This window comes from Perognathus longimembris, chromosome 23, assembly GCF_023159225.1.
Source record: "Perognathus longimembris pacificus isolate PPM17 chromosome 23, ASM2315922v1, whole genome shotgun sequence".
In the NCBI taxonomy this organism is placed as follows: domain Eukaryota; kingdom Metazoa; phylum Chordata; class Mammalia; order Rodentia; family Heteromyidae; genus Perognathus; species Perognathus longimembris.
Genome location: NC_063183.1, coordinates 26,213,698 through 26,232,522, shown reverse-complemented (window position 1 = coordinate 26,232,522; position 18,825 = coordinate 26,213,698). Strand labels below are relative to the sequence as shown.

Here is an 18,825-nt window from a genome sequence, read left to right as displayed (position 1 = left end):
GTCTCAAGTGGGCCTTATATGAGTAAGCCTGCCCCTGCCCCTCAAATTTATTGTAACTACAGGACAGGGGATAGAGGATGAATAATAACAAAGCACTTTGAGTCCAGGTATGAAGATGGCAGAGGGAATCTCACTGAAAGCTGTGGAACAACAGAGGGATGGAGGATAGAAAGGGTTCTGAAAAAAGATAACACATGCATGCATGTCACACCAAGGACCCTCACACACAAAAAAAATATATCAACAGCCGGGTGTTGGTGGCTCATGTCTGTAATCTTACTCAGGAGGTTGAGATCTGAGGATCATGGTTTGAAGTCAGCCTAGGCCAAAAGGTCTGTGAGACTCTTATCTCTAACTAATCACCCAAAAAAATCACAAGCCTTGAGTGAAAAAGGTAAAGGACAGCCCCAGAATCTGTGCCTTCTATGTAAGAACAACACACACACACACAGACACACATATATATGAATAATAGGAAAGTCAAACAGGTTCAGTTTGGGGGAGGGACAGATGAAAAAGGCAAATGCATGTGGACATGTGCCAGGAGTTACAATCTCTCTGATAATGTCAGAAAAACTTCAAGTACATAGCTTCTAAAAAAGAACCAACAAAACTAGGAGCTGGGGATATAGCTTGGTAGTAGAGCACTTGCCTAGCATAGGAAAGGCCCTGGGTTCAATTCCCAACACCACATACTGAATGAATGAATGAGTAAATGAAGAGAAGAAAATCAACAAAAGTAAGCACCCGTCAATTATCACATTCAGCTTGTTCAGAACTTACAGGGATTGCGCAACTGTCTGAATCTCGAGATGTAAATCCAACATTGCCTAAGTGAAGGATGCCGGCGAGTATTCGAAAAATTCCCATTTGATAAGATTCACTAATCCCTGAAACAGAGTAAACGAGCAAGTGATCAATTTCAGGATAGCAACGCAACAATTATAGCAGAAGAGTTTAATCCTAGAATATTGCCAGGTGCTGTGGGCACGGAGTCACAGGTAACAGCACTTCCCCCTCACTGAATTAACACCATGGGTCCCTGAGCATTCACAGGGCAGCGTGCTGCACCTGTCCCTGCTTCCATGTCCTCTGAGAAATGGCTCTTCAAAGGACATTTGTGAATATAAGAAAACAGCGTGCCTAATACACTATGGTACCCCTGGTAAGTAGGAAGTAAAACATTACAGGCACACTCTGAATTTAAGTATTTCATTAATGTTTTTGCCATTTTTATTTATTAATACTTCACATGCAAGCTGTCGCTCCATAAAGCTGTTTTAAGCTAGATTATTTAATTATTTCCAAGTATAAATAAATGAGATCCTATAATCTGAAAGGTTGAGTCTGGTTTTATACCCTGGCCTGGTGGATGAGAGGAAGAGGACCTGAAGAATAACATAGGATGGGAAAGCTGGGCAATCTGGTGATTATTAGGTCTTGCTTCATATGTCAGTAAAGGAAATAATTTCTAGAATATTAAATTTAATAATACTTAAAGAGAAGTAGTACACTTATTTCCAAATATGTAATTTGAGAATTGACCTCATACCAAATGTGTTTTTTTTGCTATCTCTTATGTTATGGCTTTATAAATAAATAATTTAGCCCTAGAAGCAAAACATCAGTTTTTAAATCTTTAATATGCACATAAATCATTAACAGATTTTGTTAAAAGACAAATTTAGGATCAGTGGGTCTGGGTAGATCAAAACATTGTACTTTTAGCAAGCTCCACAGTGGTTCTGAACCACCTTGGATTAGCAATACTTTTCAACTAAATTAACTCATTTAGGGATTCTTCAAATATAAATAGAAACACAGAAGTTTTGGGTTTTTTTTTTTTTTGTATTTTTGTATGCTTTTGTATTTTAAGGTAGTTCTTTTTTTTTTTTTTTTTTTTTGCCAGTCCTGGGGCTTGAACTCAGGCCTGAGCACTGTCCCTGGCTTGTTTTTGCTCAAGGCTAGCACTCTACCTCTTGAGCCACAGTGCCACTTCCGGCTTTTTCTATATATATGAGGTGCTGAGGAATCAAACCTAGGGCTTCATGTATACGAGGCAAGCACTCTTGCCACTAGGCCACACTCCCAGCCCTTTAAGGTAGCTCTTTAAAAAACAATAATTCACCTTTGGAATTTACAAAAACTACAGCTCTAAAGATGCATTTATTCATACATGGACCAAACCTTTTTTAATCCCAGAAAAAAAAGTAATGATTGTGCCATTTCAAAACCACTGGAATAATATAATACAATGTTCAGTCACCATACCAGGTCAGTCACATTTCCAAGCTAAAAAAGACCCCCAAAACCAACCAAACACCTCTAAAATGTGAGCTTGTACAGGAATCCCTTTCATTTAGCTTTTTGTAAAAATGTAAATAAACAAAAAATGCATTGAACTCTGTCTGATGCTTTAGATTTGTGTGTATGTTTTTTAAACAACTTTCCGGAGCTATAACTTGCACAGCACAAAATTAAGTGCTCAATGACCTTTGGTAGAATAAAAAAAAAATTATGCAACCATTACCACAATCTAATATTGTAACAGTTCCATCACCCCAAAGGAAACCCTATGCCTATTTGAATGTGTTCCATAATGTATGTTAACTCTCTGAGCAATGTTCACTGCTTAAAATGAAGCCACACTCTAAAAGCTATTGCCCAGAAAAGCTCAAAAATCAAATGATAGTGGGGCGCCAGTGGCTCACACATGTAATCCTAGCAACGCAGGAGGCTGTGATCCGAGGACTGAAGTTAGAAGCCAGCTTGAGCAGACAAATCCATGAGACTCTTATCTCTAATTAGCCATCAAAAAGACGGAAGTGGAGGTTGACTCAAGTGGTAGGACTCCCAGCCAAGTATGCAAGCTGAGTAATCACAAAGCCCCGAGGTCAAGCCCCAGTACCACCAAAAAATGAAATGACCTTACCCAGCAGAGTGCAGGCCTGCCTGGTGTGGGCCATCTCCTTTGCATCGTCCACTCCTTCAATCACAGGACTACTTCCTTGCTTTGTGTAATGGAAGTTATTTGCATCTCCTGCAATGAAGAAGAGAGGAAAGATACAGTAGGAAATTAGGAAGTGTGCAGGCTGTACAGTCTAAAATACTTCCTGTGTTTTCAGTTATACTGTAACACAAAACTCCCAAACTACGTAATGGGATAAAATATAACTATAAATATCTTAATTGGTGAGATGGGCAATACTGTTCTACAAGTTTAATTCCCAACTACATGCTAGAACAATTTCTTCAAATACTTTGCTCAAGGCAGATTTTAAATGTATGAAAAAATTTTCAGACTAGAATAATGAACCCTATATACTCTTCACTCATCATAAACAAGCATGACCTTACGACCAGCCTTGTTCTATGTACACAGAGCCCCTCCTTCCTTCCCTAGGCTTATGAGTTATTCATAAGCCAATTGTAGACCTTAAAAAAATCACTTTACTCATAAATATTTCAGTATGAAGTAATAGTATATTTAACAATTAAGTATAGAATCCTCAGAAATTAATGGAGAGCAATACCAACGTAAGTCTAGTGTTGCATCATACCTAATCGTAGCATTTTAAATTCAGGTAACTTTGCTGAAGCACAGAGCTGATAGAAGATATGGTAGTTTCTCTCTTCTTCTGCCTTTGGAGGAGGAAGAATGTTCAATTATAGCATTTTAATCTAAACCTCAGAAAATTCCATTGTAAAACATATTTTTAATATTTAATTATTTCAATTGGTAAAAATCCCCAAATTTAATATTCCCTTGTCTCTAGTTGCAAGTATTAAACCTTATGATTCAATGTATTTAGGCAAGCCAGGTACTGTGTGTGGCAAGGACCTTAAGTCCCAGCTAATCAGAAGTGGATTGAGACCAAGAGTTTGAGGCCAATGTGGAAAACACAGTAAGACTTAGGCTCCGGAAAAAGTCAGGCACTGAGGGATCAAACTCAATTGACTAAGAAATGGGAGAAAATACTTTATAATTAGACATTTATAAAGATTGTACAAGGAGAGAAAGCACAGAGTAGAATATAATTCATTAAGACAGATTCTTTTTTGAGAATAGAACCAATAATCCTGGCTACTCGGGAGGCTGAGATCCAAGGATCCTGGTTTGAAGCCAGCCCAGACAGGGGGGAAAGTCTGTGAGACACTTATCTCTAATTAACCAGCAAAAAGCCAGAAATGGGGCTGTGGCTCAAGTGGTAGAGCACTAGCCTTGAGCTAAAAAGCTAAGGGAGAACACCCTAGCTCTGAGTTCAGGCCCCAGTACTGGCACAAAAGTGAGCAAATAAATGAATAAGACATCTATAAATATATATATGTAGTCTAAATGCACATCTGCATATACATGTGTAAGTCCTATTCAATATAAAACATTTGCTAGTTGAAGTAGTGAACAGTTTGATATATGGATGGCCACAGTCATAAGATATAAGTACATTGAGAAGGCTAATTTGGGGGGGGGGGCAATATTCAATGCTATTTTCTAATGACATTTTGTAGTTTGGTCCAAACACTTTGGTGAAAAAAAAATTATTCAATCTTTGCCATAGAGTAAATTCTCTTTTGTAGTTGTTTGCAGGAAATCCACAAATGTGCTCTGTCTTCTGTATACTTTCAGTTTTTGTATTTTAAAATCATCAACTAGGGAGCTGGGGATATGGCCTAGTGGCAAGAGTGCTTGCCTCGTATACATGAGGCCCTGGGTTCAATTCCCCAGCACCACATATACAGAAAACGGCCAGAAGTGGCGCTGTGGCTCAAGTGGCAGAGCGCTAGCCTTGAGCAAAAAGAAGCCGGGAACAGTGCTCAGGCCCTGAGTCCAAGCCCCAGGACTGGCCAAAAAAAAAAAAAAAAAAAATCATCAACTACTTTCCAAATTTAAAAAATCACTTATAATCCTAAGAACATTCAAATATGTTTCTGGAGAGTCTTTGCTCCACATACATCCCTACAAATGCAATTACAGTAATAAGGACACATACAAAATTGAACTGTAACATTCTACCATCACATCTGTTGATTTGGCAGTGTATGCAGATGTATGAATATTAGTATTAACAAGGTCAAGGTGAGTTTTTTTTTTAAATGATTAAAGAGGACCGATGTCTGGTATAGAAAACCTGTCACAAAGAGAGAAGACACTGATCAAATTAGCAACATCAACGCCTGAGTAGGTAAGAGACCAGTGGCTGAGCATGCCCAACTAGAAAAGCAGGTGGGTCTGTTCCTTTGTACAGGAAGGACCACATCCAGTCTGCTTTATACTGGCTGTGTGACTCATTTTGACATACCGAGCATTCTCAGTAATCTCTACTGTGGGGGGAACAATGGAAATTACTGCCACATTTCTAGATAAGACAATAAGAATTAGGCCTTACCATTTGGTGTTAAGCAACATACTGACCAAGGAACAGTTTTTCCTATCAACTTCACCTTTACTTATCAATCAAATCTTGGACTCAATCTTTTTGTAGATATACCTATGTCTCACTCTCTTCTGACTACTAGACAGTTCAAAAAAGTTTTGTGGAAGCATGCATGGGTGAAATAACACTGTTCTGTGTATGGCTGGATATTAGAACACTGGAAGACAATGACTACAGCCTCACTACTCAAATCAATTGTCATATTTTAAGAGCTCTTAAATCAGGCACAACCCCAAGGTCAAAGCCAGGATGGGTATATAAGACTGCTAACATGTGCCTCTTGACATGCCCCAAATACTTTCAAGAGCATCACAGACTGACAACAGAAGCCCCATTATGGAGCTACTGAATCTCTAGATCTCATAGCCTGGGGTACATACTGAGTTATGAGGAGTCTTATAGTAGAAGTGTCCCCAAGATAAATCCGTACTCACTAGCAGGCTATAGGTGAATGTATGCCTCCTGGTATTGCAAACTTGCAGATCAGAAATGACCAAGAAGCCAGGCATGATAATGTAAATATAATCTGTAATCCCAGCATTTCAGAGGCCGAGACAGGAGGACTGAATCTGAGACCAGCTTGGACTACATATTGAGACCCTGCTGTCTTAGAATAATATAATAATAACATACACCTGAATGCAAACAGGGCATAGATGTATCAACCATTGTCTTCTGATAGACATTCACATATGGCTTATGAAGATTTTTTTAACTCTTAATATTCTACCTAAACAATACCACAATCTAGGGAAGAGAAGGAAGAAGATAGGAAGAATTTGGTTTATCTTGAGTTGCGCTCAAACTGTAATTCAGTGAAGGAATAGACCAACACCATCTTTCCTATCAGTTGGAAAACAGGTGAGACCACAGTAAAGTAATAGCATCTTTTCTAAATTAAGCTTTCCAGGGCTGGGAATATGGCCTAGTGGCAAGAGTGCTTGCCTCATATGCATGAAGCCCTGGGTTCGATTCCTCAGCACCACATATACAGAAAATGGCCAGAAGTGGCGCTGTGGCTCAAGTGGCAGAGTGCTAGCCTTGAGCAAAAAGAAGCCAGGGACAGTGCTCAGGCCCTGAGTCCAAGGCCCAGGACTGGCAAAAAAACAAACAAACAAACAAAATAAATTAAGCTTTCCAACAAGAATGTATAAGAAAAAGTCAAGATTATTAAACCTAAATGGGTGCCTATTCCCAAGGACTATTATTACCCTTCCTCTGATAGGCCCCCATTTCCCATACTTCTGTCCAAGTGTGGTTTGTAGTAACATGTACAAATAAAACACATCATACACTACCAAGCCCACGCTTGGCAATCGCACAGCAACATAAATGAATCCATGTATGTGAGAGTATGCCCGCTTACCTGGAATACCACTCTGGATTTCTCTAAAAGGTAAGTTCTCATATTGGCACCAATGATTCGATATCGTTTATCAAAGCCAATCTCAATATACTTCCCAAAACGGCTGCTATTGTCATTCCTGGTTGTTTTAGCATTTCCAATTGACTAAGAAACAAAGGTAAAATAAGATTTTAGAAGTGTTATTTATAACATGGCATTTACAAAGTTTGTGCAGAGAGAGAAAGGACAGAATAGAACATAATTCTTTAAAACAGATTCTATTAAGAAAAGAACCAAGCTGGGTGCTGGTGGCTCATGCCTGTAATCCTAGCTGCTCAGGAGGCCGAGATCTGTGGATCATGATGTGAAGCCAGCCTGAGCAGGAAAGTCCGAGAGACTCTTTTTTTTTTTTTTTTTGCCATTCCTGGGCCTTGGACTCAGGGCCTGAGCACTGTTCCTGGCTTCTTTTTGCTCAAGGCTAGCACTCTGCCACTTGAGTCACAGCACCACTTCTGGCCATTTTCTATATATGTGGTACTGGGGAATCGAACCCAGGGCTTCATGTATACGAGGCAAGCGCTCTTGCCACTAGGCTATATCCCCAGCCCTCCGAGAGACTCTTATCTCCAGTAAACTACTCAAAGAAAGAAAGGAAAAGAAAAGAAAAAGAAAGAAAGAAAGTCAGAAGTGGCACTGTGGCTCAAGTGGAAGAGTGCTTGCCTTAAGCAAAAGCAGCTCAGAGACAGCACCTAGGCCTAGAGTTTAAGCCCCAGGACCGAGGGGGGGAAAAGGACCAATAATCCTAGCTACACAGAAGGCTGAGATCTGAGGATCTTGGTTCAAAGTCAGCCCAGGCAGAAAAGTCCATGAGACTTGTACCTCTAATTAACCAGCAAAACGTTGAAAGTGGAGCTATGGCTCAAGTGGTACAATAAATGACAGAGTTAAGACAAATCATTATTCTCCTGGAAATGTTGCTTTGGTGTTCAGGGTCTCTTTAGAAACTATAAACTTCTATCATCCTCAAGCTACAAATCTCAAGTCCAATTGCTTATAACAAAGTAAAATCTAATTTAAATGCCATTTTTAGAAACCAGAGGAAGTAAAACTCGGTTCTGGTTTTTGATGGTTATCTAACTTGAAAAACATCTGCTACAGAATGCAGAGACTGTAAAAGTCTGCTAAATTAAAATGGCATACATCTGCTTTTTTACTTAGGTGACATGCTTTTAAAAATTTCTCTCTCAAGGCAAAGCAAAAAATAAAAACCATAGTGGAGTTAGAAAAGCAAGTATTCACATAATGCATACATTGAATGTTAATAAGCTTATTTCATTTTATAAGCTTATCACCTTTCACTTGGACAAAGTCTGTTTTAGGATTAGTACATACAAACCAGATGTGAAGCCAGGCACTAGTGGCTCATGCCTGTAATCCTAAACTGCCCAGGAGACTGAGAGCTAAGGATCCCAGCTTGAAGCTAACCCAGGCTTAAGTCCTTAAGACTCTTGAGCCACAGCTTCACTTGTGGCTTTTTGTTGGTTTACTGGAGATAAGAATCTCTTAGACTTTCCTGCCTGGGCTGGTTTTGAACTTCAATCCTTAGATCTCAGCTTCCTTAAGGAGCTAGGATTACAGGCATGAGCCACTGGTGCTCAGCAAGTCTCTCAAAATCTTAAGATTTGCTTAAAATACTTACTAGTCTCTTTTGACACAAATATCTTATTTCCTCCTGCCATGCTACTTCATAGAACTTTCCAGTTTTCTCTAGCTTCTTTCTGTAGCACATCTAGCCCTGCAGGCCTCTCAATTTGCCAAGAATAGAAATCCTACTTCTCTCAGGGGTGGGGAACCACTTTTCTGTGACATTTATAATGTCACTCAGGGCCATAAAAATTATCAATGCAAGTGAGTGGTCCTGGGAAGCTGAGGGAGAACACAGGTGTCTGTCCTGCTAGGCACCAGATTTCTCAGGCCTTGTGTGGCCCACAGGCCAGATGTTCCCCACCCCTGTGGGTCTAGAGGGGAGCCCTGGAGAGGAGAGGTCACAGCTTTGTGACTTGAGCTGTCACACACAGCACTGCAAACCAGGCACGATTACCTCTTCATAGATAATTGCAAACACCATGTGTGCCACGGGTGTACCAGGCCAGTGCTAACTCCGTCTGTGATTAGCTGATAAATAACACTTGACAAAGGAAAAAGACAGGAAGAAAAACAGGTCCATTGGAATTTTAAACAGGAGGTTTGTTTCTGCATGTCCAAGCTAAGTTCTTTCCACTTAATAAAATTCTTTTTCATTTTCTTTTTTCTTTTCCTCTCTCTCTTCCTTCCTCAATCTGCTTCTCTCTCCTTCTCTCCCTTCCTCCCTCCCTCCCTCCCTTCCTCCCTTCTCCTTCTCTCTCTGGTAGCCCTGGGATGGAACCTAAGGCCCCAGTAAGCACTCCACAACATGAGCCATCCCCCTGGTTCTTTTGTTTGTATTTTGTTAGTAAGACCCTATCTCACTAACTTAGCTATACTCAACAATTCTTATTTGATTTTATTTTTTCAGCATGTTTCTTCATATGAGACTAGAGAACATGGCTTTCTTACCTCCATGATGGGGTTGGAGGCCAGGACCTTCTCCTCCACATTGGCCTCACTGGCAGAGCCACTCACGGTGGCAAAGTATCTCATGGCATACTTAGCCGAGACAGTTTTTCCTGCTCCAGATTCTCCACTTACAATGATGGACTGATTTCGTTCATCTCTGCAACACAAAGAAAAGTAACCCCTCTGGTGCTACCCGCTTCTTACTGTGACTCACCTCAAGGGACCAAAGTCTCTCATGGTCCCCCCATAACAGGGTGGAAAGAAACGATTGCAAGCTACTACTTATAAACTAAAATATGAACAAAGGAGAGCCAAGCATCACTGGCGGCTCACGCCTGTAATCCTAGCTACTCAGGAGACTGAGACCTGAGGATCCCAGTTCAAAGCCAGTCCTGGGCAAAAAAGTCCAAGAGGACGTTGTCTCCAATTAACCAGCAAAAAGCAAGAAGTAGAGCTGTGGCTCAAGTGGTAGAGTATCAGCCTCAAGCAAAAAAGACGTAGAAAGAGCAAGAGACCCTGAGTTCAAGCTCTCCATAAAAACAAAACCAAACAAAAAAAACCCTCTATGTTCCTTTAATATTTAATAATAATCCAGGCTACTTGAGATTTACACATGGCTAGTCACCTTAAAATACCTATGGGTTGGCAGAGAAGAATTCATGAACCACAATGGAAACCAAAAAAATACAATGAAAGGGCTGGGAATATGGCTTAGTGGTAGAGTGCTTGCCTAGCATGCATGAAGCTCTGGGTTTGACTCCTCAGTACCACATAAAGAAAAAAAGCTGGAAGTGGTGCTGTGGTTCAAGTCGTAGTGCTAGCGTTAAGTATAGAGAGGCTCAGGGACAGAGCCTAGGCCCTGAGTTCAAGCACAGGACCAGAGGGAAAAAAGAAAAAAAGACAATGAAAGCTCCCACCAACCTAGCCATTTGCTTATAAGCTTCTTCAGCCACTGCAAAGATGTGGGGATCCATGTCCCCCATGTTCTGACCACTGTATGCATTGATGATGTCTTCTCCATAGATGGGCAGCTGTTCATAGGGATTTATAGCTACTAGGACGATTCCTAAGAGGGGGAGAGCACAAAGAAAAACGTCAATAACGTTCTAGAAGATACTTTGAACTTGGTACAGCAAGACAGTCAAGGCAAAACGTCATTTCAATTGAGTTCGTACTTAACTGGTAAACTTTCAAGGGTCAAAATATATCTGTCGAGCACGCCTGTAATCCCAGCTACTCAGGAGGCTGAGATCCAGAGGATCATGGTCCAAAGCCAGCCAGGAAAAGTCTACAAGAGTCAGTCTCCAACTAACCAACAAAAAGCTGGGCCCAGCCAGCAGGAGCAAAAAGGTTTATCCCAAGAGAAGTCTGCCCTATACTTTTAACTGAGAAACAAAACAATTTCACTAAACTTGAACCTGCTCCCAAAGTAAGCCCCTGAACATCTACTGTTCAAGTAGTTTTGGTTTTTTTTTTATGTAAGAGATGAAAATAACTGGTAAATTTGACATTAGGTGTGACATATGATTTCCGTGGAGGCAAAATCCAAAAGATGGGCCTAGTGCTTTTTATGTTAAATGAAATTACACATATTCACAAATGACTTAATGCTGCACAAAATGCAACTGCGCTAAATGAATACTGGAAAATATTTCTGATAACTCTGGAGTAATTTTTGTCCATCAGAGGAAGTCTGATCACAGCCTGTTTTCCCCAGGCACTAGATATGTGCAATGCTTTGGCCATTAGCAGAACAAGTGCACAATGCCCTCAGACACTGGGGCCTACTTACCACAGTATGTATAAATAAGTTTGGAGTCAATAAAACGGACTCTGAGATTATGGAGCACAGCAGGCTCATGAAGGTAGCTGAGGGCTGTGAGGTCATTTTCACCAACAAGGATGTCTGGGTTTCGTAAGTGAGGCAGCTCCTTGGTTTTGGGATCTAGACGGTACTCCAAATCCTGGAAACACAAGATACAAATGTCTCGATCAGTCATGGCAATGAACGTTGAATGGGCCCGGCACTGCGCTTATTTCCTACTTGTGATTTGCTTCTGAGCTCTTAAATATTCTGATTTCCTGCCTTTTCTCATGTCACAAATGGTGGTGGAAATGAAATGAGAGACAAGGGATATCTTAATGTATATTCATCATGTTTGTGACATCATGGAGCAGAGGCAAGAGGACAGTAAGTTCAAGGCCACTCTAGGCCTTGTTTAAAATGAATAAATATATAGCTTACCTTTCCTTCCTCCAAGTGAAGCAGGAGAATTTTATCTCCAGGCTTATAATCTTTGAGCAACTCTGCTGACTTCCAAACTTCCTCAGGATCAGGTATCCAAACCCTGGCAAACTAGAGGAGAAAAAAAGAGAACATTTTTAAATGAGCAAACTGCTTTACCATAATATATAACAATTATGACTTCACTTGATTTCACGTGTGTGTGTGTGTGTGTGTGTGTGTGTGTGTGCGCGCGCCCCTGCATGCACTAGTATAAGGTCTTGAACTCAAGGCCTGAAGTCAGAGCTTGGGTACTGTCACTTAGCTTTTCTCCTCTACCACTTTAGCTGCATGGCACTATTTCTGGCTTTTTGGTGGTTAATTGGAGATAGGCATTTCACAGACTTTGCTGCCCCGGCTAGCTTCAAACTTCCATCCTCAAATTTCAGCCTTTTGAGTAGGTAGAATTACAGGCATGAGCAACCAGTGCCTAGCTTCACTTGGTTTTAGTAAAGAAATTTATTTTATTTTTTTGCCAGTCCTGGGACTTGAACTCAGGATCTGAGCACTGTCCCTAGCTTCTTTTTGCTCAAGGCTAGCACTCTACCACTTGAGCCACAGCCCCACTTCTGGCTTTTTCTAGATATGTGGTGCTGAAGAGTCGAACCAAGGGTTTCATGTATACGAGGCAAGCACTCTACCACTAGGCCATATTCCCAGACCAGCAATTTATTTATTTTTTTTAAAGAAACTTTAGCTGATAGGTAATGTTTATTTATATATTGTCAGTCACAAAGTTTGAACTGAGAGCCTGGGTGCTTGCCCTGAGCTCTTTCGCTCAAGGCTAACATTTTACCACTTTGAGCCACAGTTCCACTTCTGGTTTTCTGATGGTAAACTGGAGACTTTCCTGCCTTGACAGGCTTTGAACCACAATTCTCAGATCTCAGCTTCCTGAGTAGCTAGGATTACAAGTGTGAACGACAGTGCCCAGCTCTCGATTTATTTATTTTGAGAGAGGATTTTGCTATGTAACCTAGGCTAGTATTGAACTCAATCCTCCTACCTCTGCCTCTCAAGGGCTGAGTTTACAGACATATGCCACAAATGCCTAGTGGGAGATTGACCTTTTAAATTAATAAAGATCAAAAAGTTAGCCAGCACTGGCACTGGTATTTAGCCCCAGCAGCACAATCATTCTTGAATTATCTAAAAATTTATTGGGGAAGGGGAGCCAGAATTAAAGCTTAAGTTTGCTTTATATAGTAAATGTCACCTAAAAATGTAATTTTAGGTAAAAATTTACATACAAATCTATTTTTACAGCTTGAGTGGTTCGCTGGCTTGGGCAGCATAGCCCAGGATTACTATCTGAATCTTTTCTTGTGTGTTTCACCTCTGCAAAGCCTCACTGTGCTGGGGAGGAGAGGAGGGAGACTGTGGCTAAGAGCCAGAGATGTTTCACACACTGGACATCTGCAATTTTCTTTGAAAAAGACTTCTGACACTAACTGAGAAACTTGAGAATAAAAAAACAACACTGCTATTTAGATTCTGTGCCCTCTTTAGTGTGTGTGTGTGTGTGCGCGCGCGTGCGTGTGTGTGTGTGTGTGCCAAAACTGGGTTTTGAACTTAGGGCCTGGGTATGTCCCTGAGTTTTTTTTGCTCAAGGTAGTTTTGTTTTTTGAGAAAGTATGTAAACTAGCACAACCACACTGGATGTCCATTTGAAGATTTCTCAAAAAACAAAACAACCAACCAAACATAGAACTAACTACCTTACAATCCAGCCATACCACTCTTGGGCATCTACCCAGAAGATTACAAGGCAAGATACATAAGGACACTTGCACATTCATGTTCACTGATGCACTACTCATGAAACCCAAGTTATGGAAACAGCCCAGGTGCCTCACAACAGATGTGTGGCTAAAAAAATAGTGGTAAAAAAAAAAACCCAACAACTGTGGTACATGTACACAAAGGAATTCTACTTATTTATTAGAAAGAATATTATGTCATTTGCAGGGAAATGGATGGACCTAGAATAAATCATGTTATGGTGAGGTAAGTAAGCCAAGCTCACAGCAACAAATGGATCATGTTTTCTTCCTGTGTAGAAGCTAGATCTAAAACACAACTGGACACAATAACTTATACAGGGCTCTATGCATTTACACACACACACACACACAAACACACTAGCGGTGGATACACTTAGAAACCTAAAGGCTTATGCTCCTCTGAATATCTAAAGTACTATTTATCAAAACAAATTCCAGGAATGGAAACATGCTTTATTTTGGTATTGTTAATTTGTTTTTTGTTTTTGTCTCTTGGGGGAGCAAAAAGGGGACACAGAAATGGAGGCAGGAAGGGTGAACAAATGTAGTCATTGTGTTCAATATACACTATGTAAAAAAATGAACTATGCAACTTGTGGGCAAGGATGAGAGGGGAGAAAGCAAAGGGGGTGACACTGTCTAAGAGCCACTTTACTCGTTACCTGACTTATGGGGACTGTAGCCCCTTTATACAACTCCTTAATAACATTAAAAAAAATGATACAATTATGGCTGACATGGGCCTGACTAAATCTGGTCTGAGGCCTACATTGGTATCCTTGTTTCACATAAATTCACTCCTTCCTTCCTTCCTTCCTTCCTTCCTTCCTTCCTTCCTCCCTTCCTCCCTCCCTTCCTCCCTCTCTTCCTCCCTCTCTTCCTCCCTCTCTTTCTCCCTCTCTTTCTCCCTCCCTCTCTTTCTTTCTTTCTTTCTTTCTTTCTTTCTTTCTTTCTTTCTTTCTTTCTTTCTTTCTTCTTTCTTTCTTTCTTTCTTTCTTTCTTTCTTTTTCTTTCTTTCTTTCCATCCATCCATTGTGCAGGTACCAGGGCTTGAATTCAAGGTCATATGTTCTCATGTAGCTTTCTTGTTCACAACTAGTGGTCTACCACTTGAATCATACCTCCAGTCCAACTTTTTGCTGGAGACAAAGTCTAATGGACTTTCCAGTCAAGGTTGATTTCAAACTACTACTAGATCTCAACCTCCCACCTAGCAAGGATTTTAGGTATTATTACATTGATATCCAGAGTGTTAAGACTGTCTGCAATTACTGTCTATTGTTTGTTTACTTCTTCTTTCTTTCCTTACTAGAACATAAGCTCTGTGTGTGCTGTTCAATAATACATCCAGTACTCAGAACAGTACCTGACATAGCTGGTGCTTAGTATTTGTTTTGAGGTCTCAAAATTAAAAAAGCACTTCTAATTTTAGACTAGTATGGTAGAAAAGACTCATCCAATCACTTTTTTTTCTCTTATTATGTAATCATAAAAACTTGTAACTTACTCTGGGTGCTGATGGCACACATCTATAATTCTAGCTACTCAGAAGGCTGAGATCTGACCATTGCAGTTCAAAGCCAGCCAGGAAAGCCTGTGAGACTCTTACCTCTAATTAACCACCAAAAAAAATTTTTAGAAGTGGAGCTGTGCCTTAAGTGGAAGAGTGCTAGCCTTGAACAAAAAAGCTCAAGTACAGTGCCCAGGCACTGAGTTGCAGCCCAAGATCAGCAAGAACAACAACAACAACAACACACACACACACACACACACACACACACACACACACACAAAACCCTTGTAACCTGAATCATTTACAGAATATAGAGTATTAAAAGTATCTGAAAGTAGGGATTTTAAAAAGGCCTGGTTTAGAACTGAGTATGTTGCAAATTGGTAGAGTGCTTGCCCAGCCTGCCCAAGGCCCTGGATTCACTGAGATGAACACCCAACATGGGGGAAAGAATAAAACAGAGAAAAACCTTACAAATGTGCACATCCTTCGCTGCACCAGGGCCAGGCTAACCTCTGTATCCTTCCAATTTTAGTATATATGCTACCAAAGTGAGCACAACACTACAGGTTCTAATCAAGAGTTAGCATATTGCCCAGGGATGGATGGTTATTAAAGTGGTTTTTTTCCTGTAGGAAGCAATGCCTAATTTTTTTTTAAATAGCTTTTCTCCCAGGACCATAGGCAATAAACTGTGAATAAAATACCTATTATTGAAATCTTATATATATAATTATTTTATATTTTTTAAATTTCTACTCATTAAATGAGCATTCCTGTTTTGTTTTTGTCACCATGGTACTGGGGTTTTAACTTAGGACCTTGGGCTTACTCAGCATGCTTGCTTGTGGCTGATGATTTACCACTTGAGCCATGCCTCCAGCCTAGCTTTTGCTGATCATTTTGGAGAGGCAGTTTAGTGAACTTTTCTGTCCATGCTGGCTTTGAACTATAATCCTCCAGCTCTCAGCTTCTTGAGTAGCTAGGATTTACAGGTATGAGCCACCAGCACCTAGCAAGAAGTATTTCTGTGTGCCCACTGTCATTATACTTTACAAAGTCAGTATTTTTGTAACTTTCTCCAGAAGGATTTACTAGTTCCAGGAGAGATAAATATATGACATTCAGAATCATAAAATGACCTACTACCTTTATTGATAAAACCCTAAAATAGACAAACCCAGAGAGCTTAGACAACAAGTGATCTGGTCTAAAACTGGAGGAGATTCAGTCTAGAAAGAAATGCCTTTATGTTCCTAGTGAGCAGAGAGCTCTAGCTCAGATTTCCACAAGGATTTTGCAATGAGTAGGTAGGTGCTTTGCCAAGGGCTAGATTTCTAAGAGCAAGCTGTTAACAACCCATAGAGATAAGTGAAGAGAGCCAGGGCATTACAAGCACCAGAGGCAAGATACTTAAACACTAAACAACACCCTGATAACCAATTACCTCTTTATCTGTATCTTCTGTGAAAGTACCCAAGGAGAAACAGGGCAGAAACCAGCGTGTTCTTTCCCTGGCTTCTTTAACAAGATCAGAACTATGTCAGATTTGAGTCAGCCCTGAGTCTTACACTTGAGATTCTGAAACACAGGGAAATCTCCAAGTCACAAACTCCTTCCCTTGCCTTCCAACTCTCCTCTAATCCACCCCAAGGCATGACTCCCCAAGGCAAATAAGCCTGAGAGATAGGACTAAATTGATCTGGGCCCATGGACAATGGATATACAGGGTAGAGTCATAACTGGGGAAAGAAGGTAAGAACAAGGTTGCTGAATCACATGGATCCTAGAAATGGGGACACAGAAGTGAGACTCAGGCAGGAATCAGAAACAAGATAAACAGGGTACTGGTGGCTCATGCCTTTAATCCTAGCAACTCAGAAGACCAAGACCTGGAGAACTGCCATGTGAAGCCAGCCTGGGCAAAAAAAAAAAAAAAAAGGGGGGGGGGCGATTAAGACATCATCTCCGAAAATAACCAGCAAAGACTGGAGATGTGGTTCGAGTGGTAGGATGGCAGCTGTGAGCAAGAAAGTCAAGGGAGCTTGAGACCCTGGTACCAAAAAAAAAGAAGAGAGCCAGGCACTGGTGGCTTATACCTGTAATCCTAACTATTCAAGAGGCTGAAATCTGAAGATCACAGTCTGATGCTAGCCTAGGCGAAAAAGTCTCTGTAAGGCGAAAAAGTCTCTTATTGCTAATTAACCACCCACAAAACAGAAGTGGCGCTAAGGTTCAAGTGGTAGAGCACTAGCCTTGAACACAAAGAGGCTCAGGGACAATGCCCAGGTCCTGAGTTCAAGCCCCACAGCTGACCAAAAAAAAAAAAAAAAAAAAAAAAAAAGACAAAAGAAAGGAAGAGGGAAACGGAGGCAGGGAAGGAGGGAGGGAGGGGTCTTGTGCCCAGTAAGTCTTAAACTTGTCGGTGACAGAAGCAGTTAGGAAAAGAAGTCCAAGGCCAACTAAACTAGACACAGCTCCAGCAAGAAAAAGCGAAGGGCTGTCATATGGGTCAGCCCGGTGGTTAGCTATAAAGGGTTAGGCTGTCTCACAATGCTCCCTGTTCCTTCCTTTCCATCCACACAACTCTAATCTTTGTCTCTCATAATTTTATGAAAGTGACTCGTGAATCTGCCAACCATATTTTAATTATTTATGCATTTGTTAACCTCCTGTACTGGGGGGGATAGAGAATATATCTATACACTTATATTTAAAGCTACCTTTGGATGCACTCTGAGGCCAGTAATGGTTCCTTGTACACACCGCATATATTATGCTCATTTTATTTAAGATCAGGAGAGGGCAAGGGAGGAGAGATGGGGAAATTGGAATTAGGCAGCACGGACAACCCCACAAGCTTAACTCAGGATTTTCCTTAGAGCCATACCAGAGTGAAGGCCAAAAGCGTGGTTGAGTCAGGGATGAGTCAGAGACTTAGAAAAGAGAGTTGAGGAAAAGATGACGTAGGAACTGGTAGAAGAGGAATAAACAGGGTTTCAGATGTAGGACTAAAGAAAATATAAGGAAAAAAAAAACACAAAAATGGCTTATAATCCTACCTACTCAGAAAGGTGAGATCTGAGCCTTACAGTTTGAAGCCAGCTTGGGCAGGAAAGTCCATGAGACTCTCATCTCAAATTAACCAGCAGAAAGCTGTTAGTGGAGCTGTAGGTCAAATGGTAGAGTGCCAATCTTAACTGAAAAAGCTAAGGGACAACATCTGGGCCCTGAGTTCAATCCTCAGAAACAAGAAACAAACAAAATAAAACCTACAGAAGAAATAGAGGTTAAAAAAAAAACAACTTGAAAGAGATAAAATTCAGATGTAACCACACACCCAAAGATGTGTGAGAATTCAAATGAACTACTGGATTGGAAACGACAGGCAGGGCAAAACAAAGTCAGGCTAAATTCTGTAATAGTCAAAATCTGAGAAAATAACACTTGTACAGATTGGAGTTACATAATAGCTTGCTAGGGAAATAGAAGCCATCTGTAACCTGCACAATACAATTTGATGAGCATGGCTGGCTGGGATGAGGTCACTGTGGCAACGTCTAATGCAAATGCATGGAAAAGGCAGGTGTCGGGGATCCTGCTCCGGACCAGAAAGGGTATTAAGGTGGGCTGGCTCACCCAGCACCATCCTGGCACCGGGTGGGTTGGAGTACAACCCTCCATCTTTCTTTTTGTATCCATCCTACCACAAGGACAACCCTGAAGAGGTCCTTGATGAAAGCAGATGACTCATTACCAGTTCTGCTAACTTGCATTTCCCCAGTCAGGAAACCCCAAGGCGCGCCCCACATGCAGTTGTGCCTGATATGTCAGATGCTTGGGAATAAAACAGGCAGCACAAGATGGGA

At 40.9% G+C, this 18,825-nt stretch overlaps 1 protein-coding gene across 4 annotated transcripts in view; it reads right to left on the bottom strand.

Moving 5' to 3' along the window:
* Nucleotides 1-18,825, bottom strand: part of Myo5a (myosin VA) — a 105,726-nt gene that overhangs the window by 65,423 nt on the left and 21,478 nt on the right. For all 4 annotated transcript variants that reach the window (XM_048332141.1, XM_048332143.1, XM_048332144.1 and 1 more), the window contains exons 2-9: nucleotides 11,621-11,731; nucleotides 11,168-11,339; nucleotides 10,297-10,441; nucleotides 9,376-9,532; nucleotides 6,802-6,945; nucleotides 3,561-3,642; nucleotides 2,933-3,040; nucleotides 784-890 (exon numbers count right to left, since the gene is read on the bottom strand). In XM_048332141.1, coding sequence (XP_048188098.1) covers nucleotides 784-890; nucleotides 2,933-3,040; nucleotides 3,561-3,642; nucleotides 6,802-6,945; nucleotides 9,376-9,532; nucleotides 10,297-10,441; nucleotides 11,168-11,339; nucleotides 11,621-11,731 — 1,026 coding nt within the window. The remainder of the gene's footprint in view (nucleotides 1-783; nucleotides 891-2,932; nucleotides 3,041-3,560; nucleotides 3,643-6,801; nucleotides 6,946-9,375; nucleotides 9,533-10,296; nucleotides 10,442-11,167; nucleotides 11,340-11,620; nucleotides 11,732-18,825) is intronic.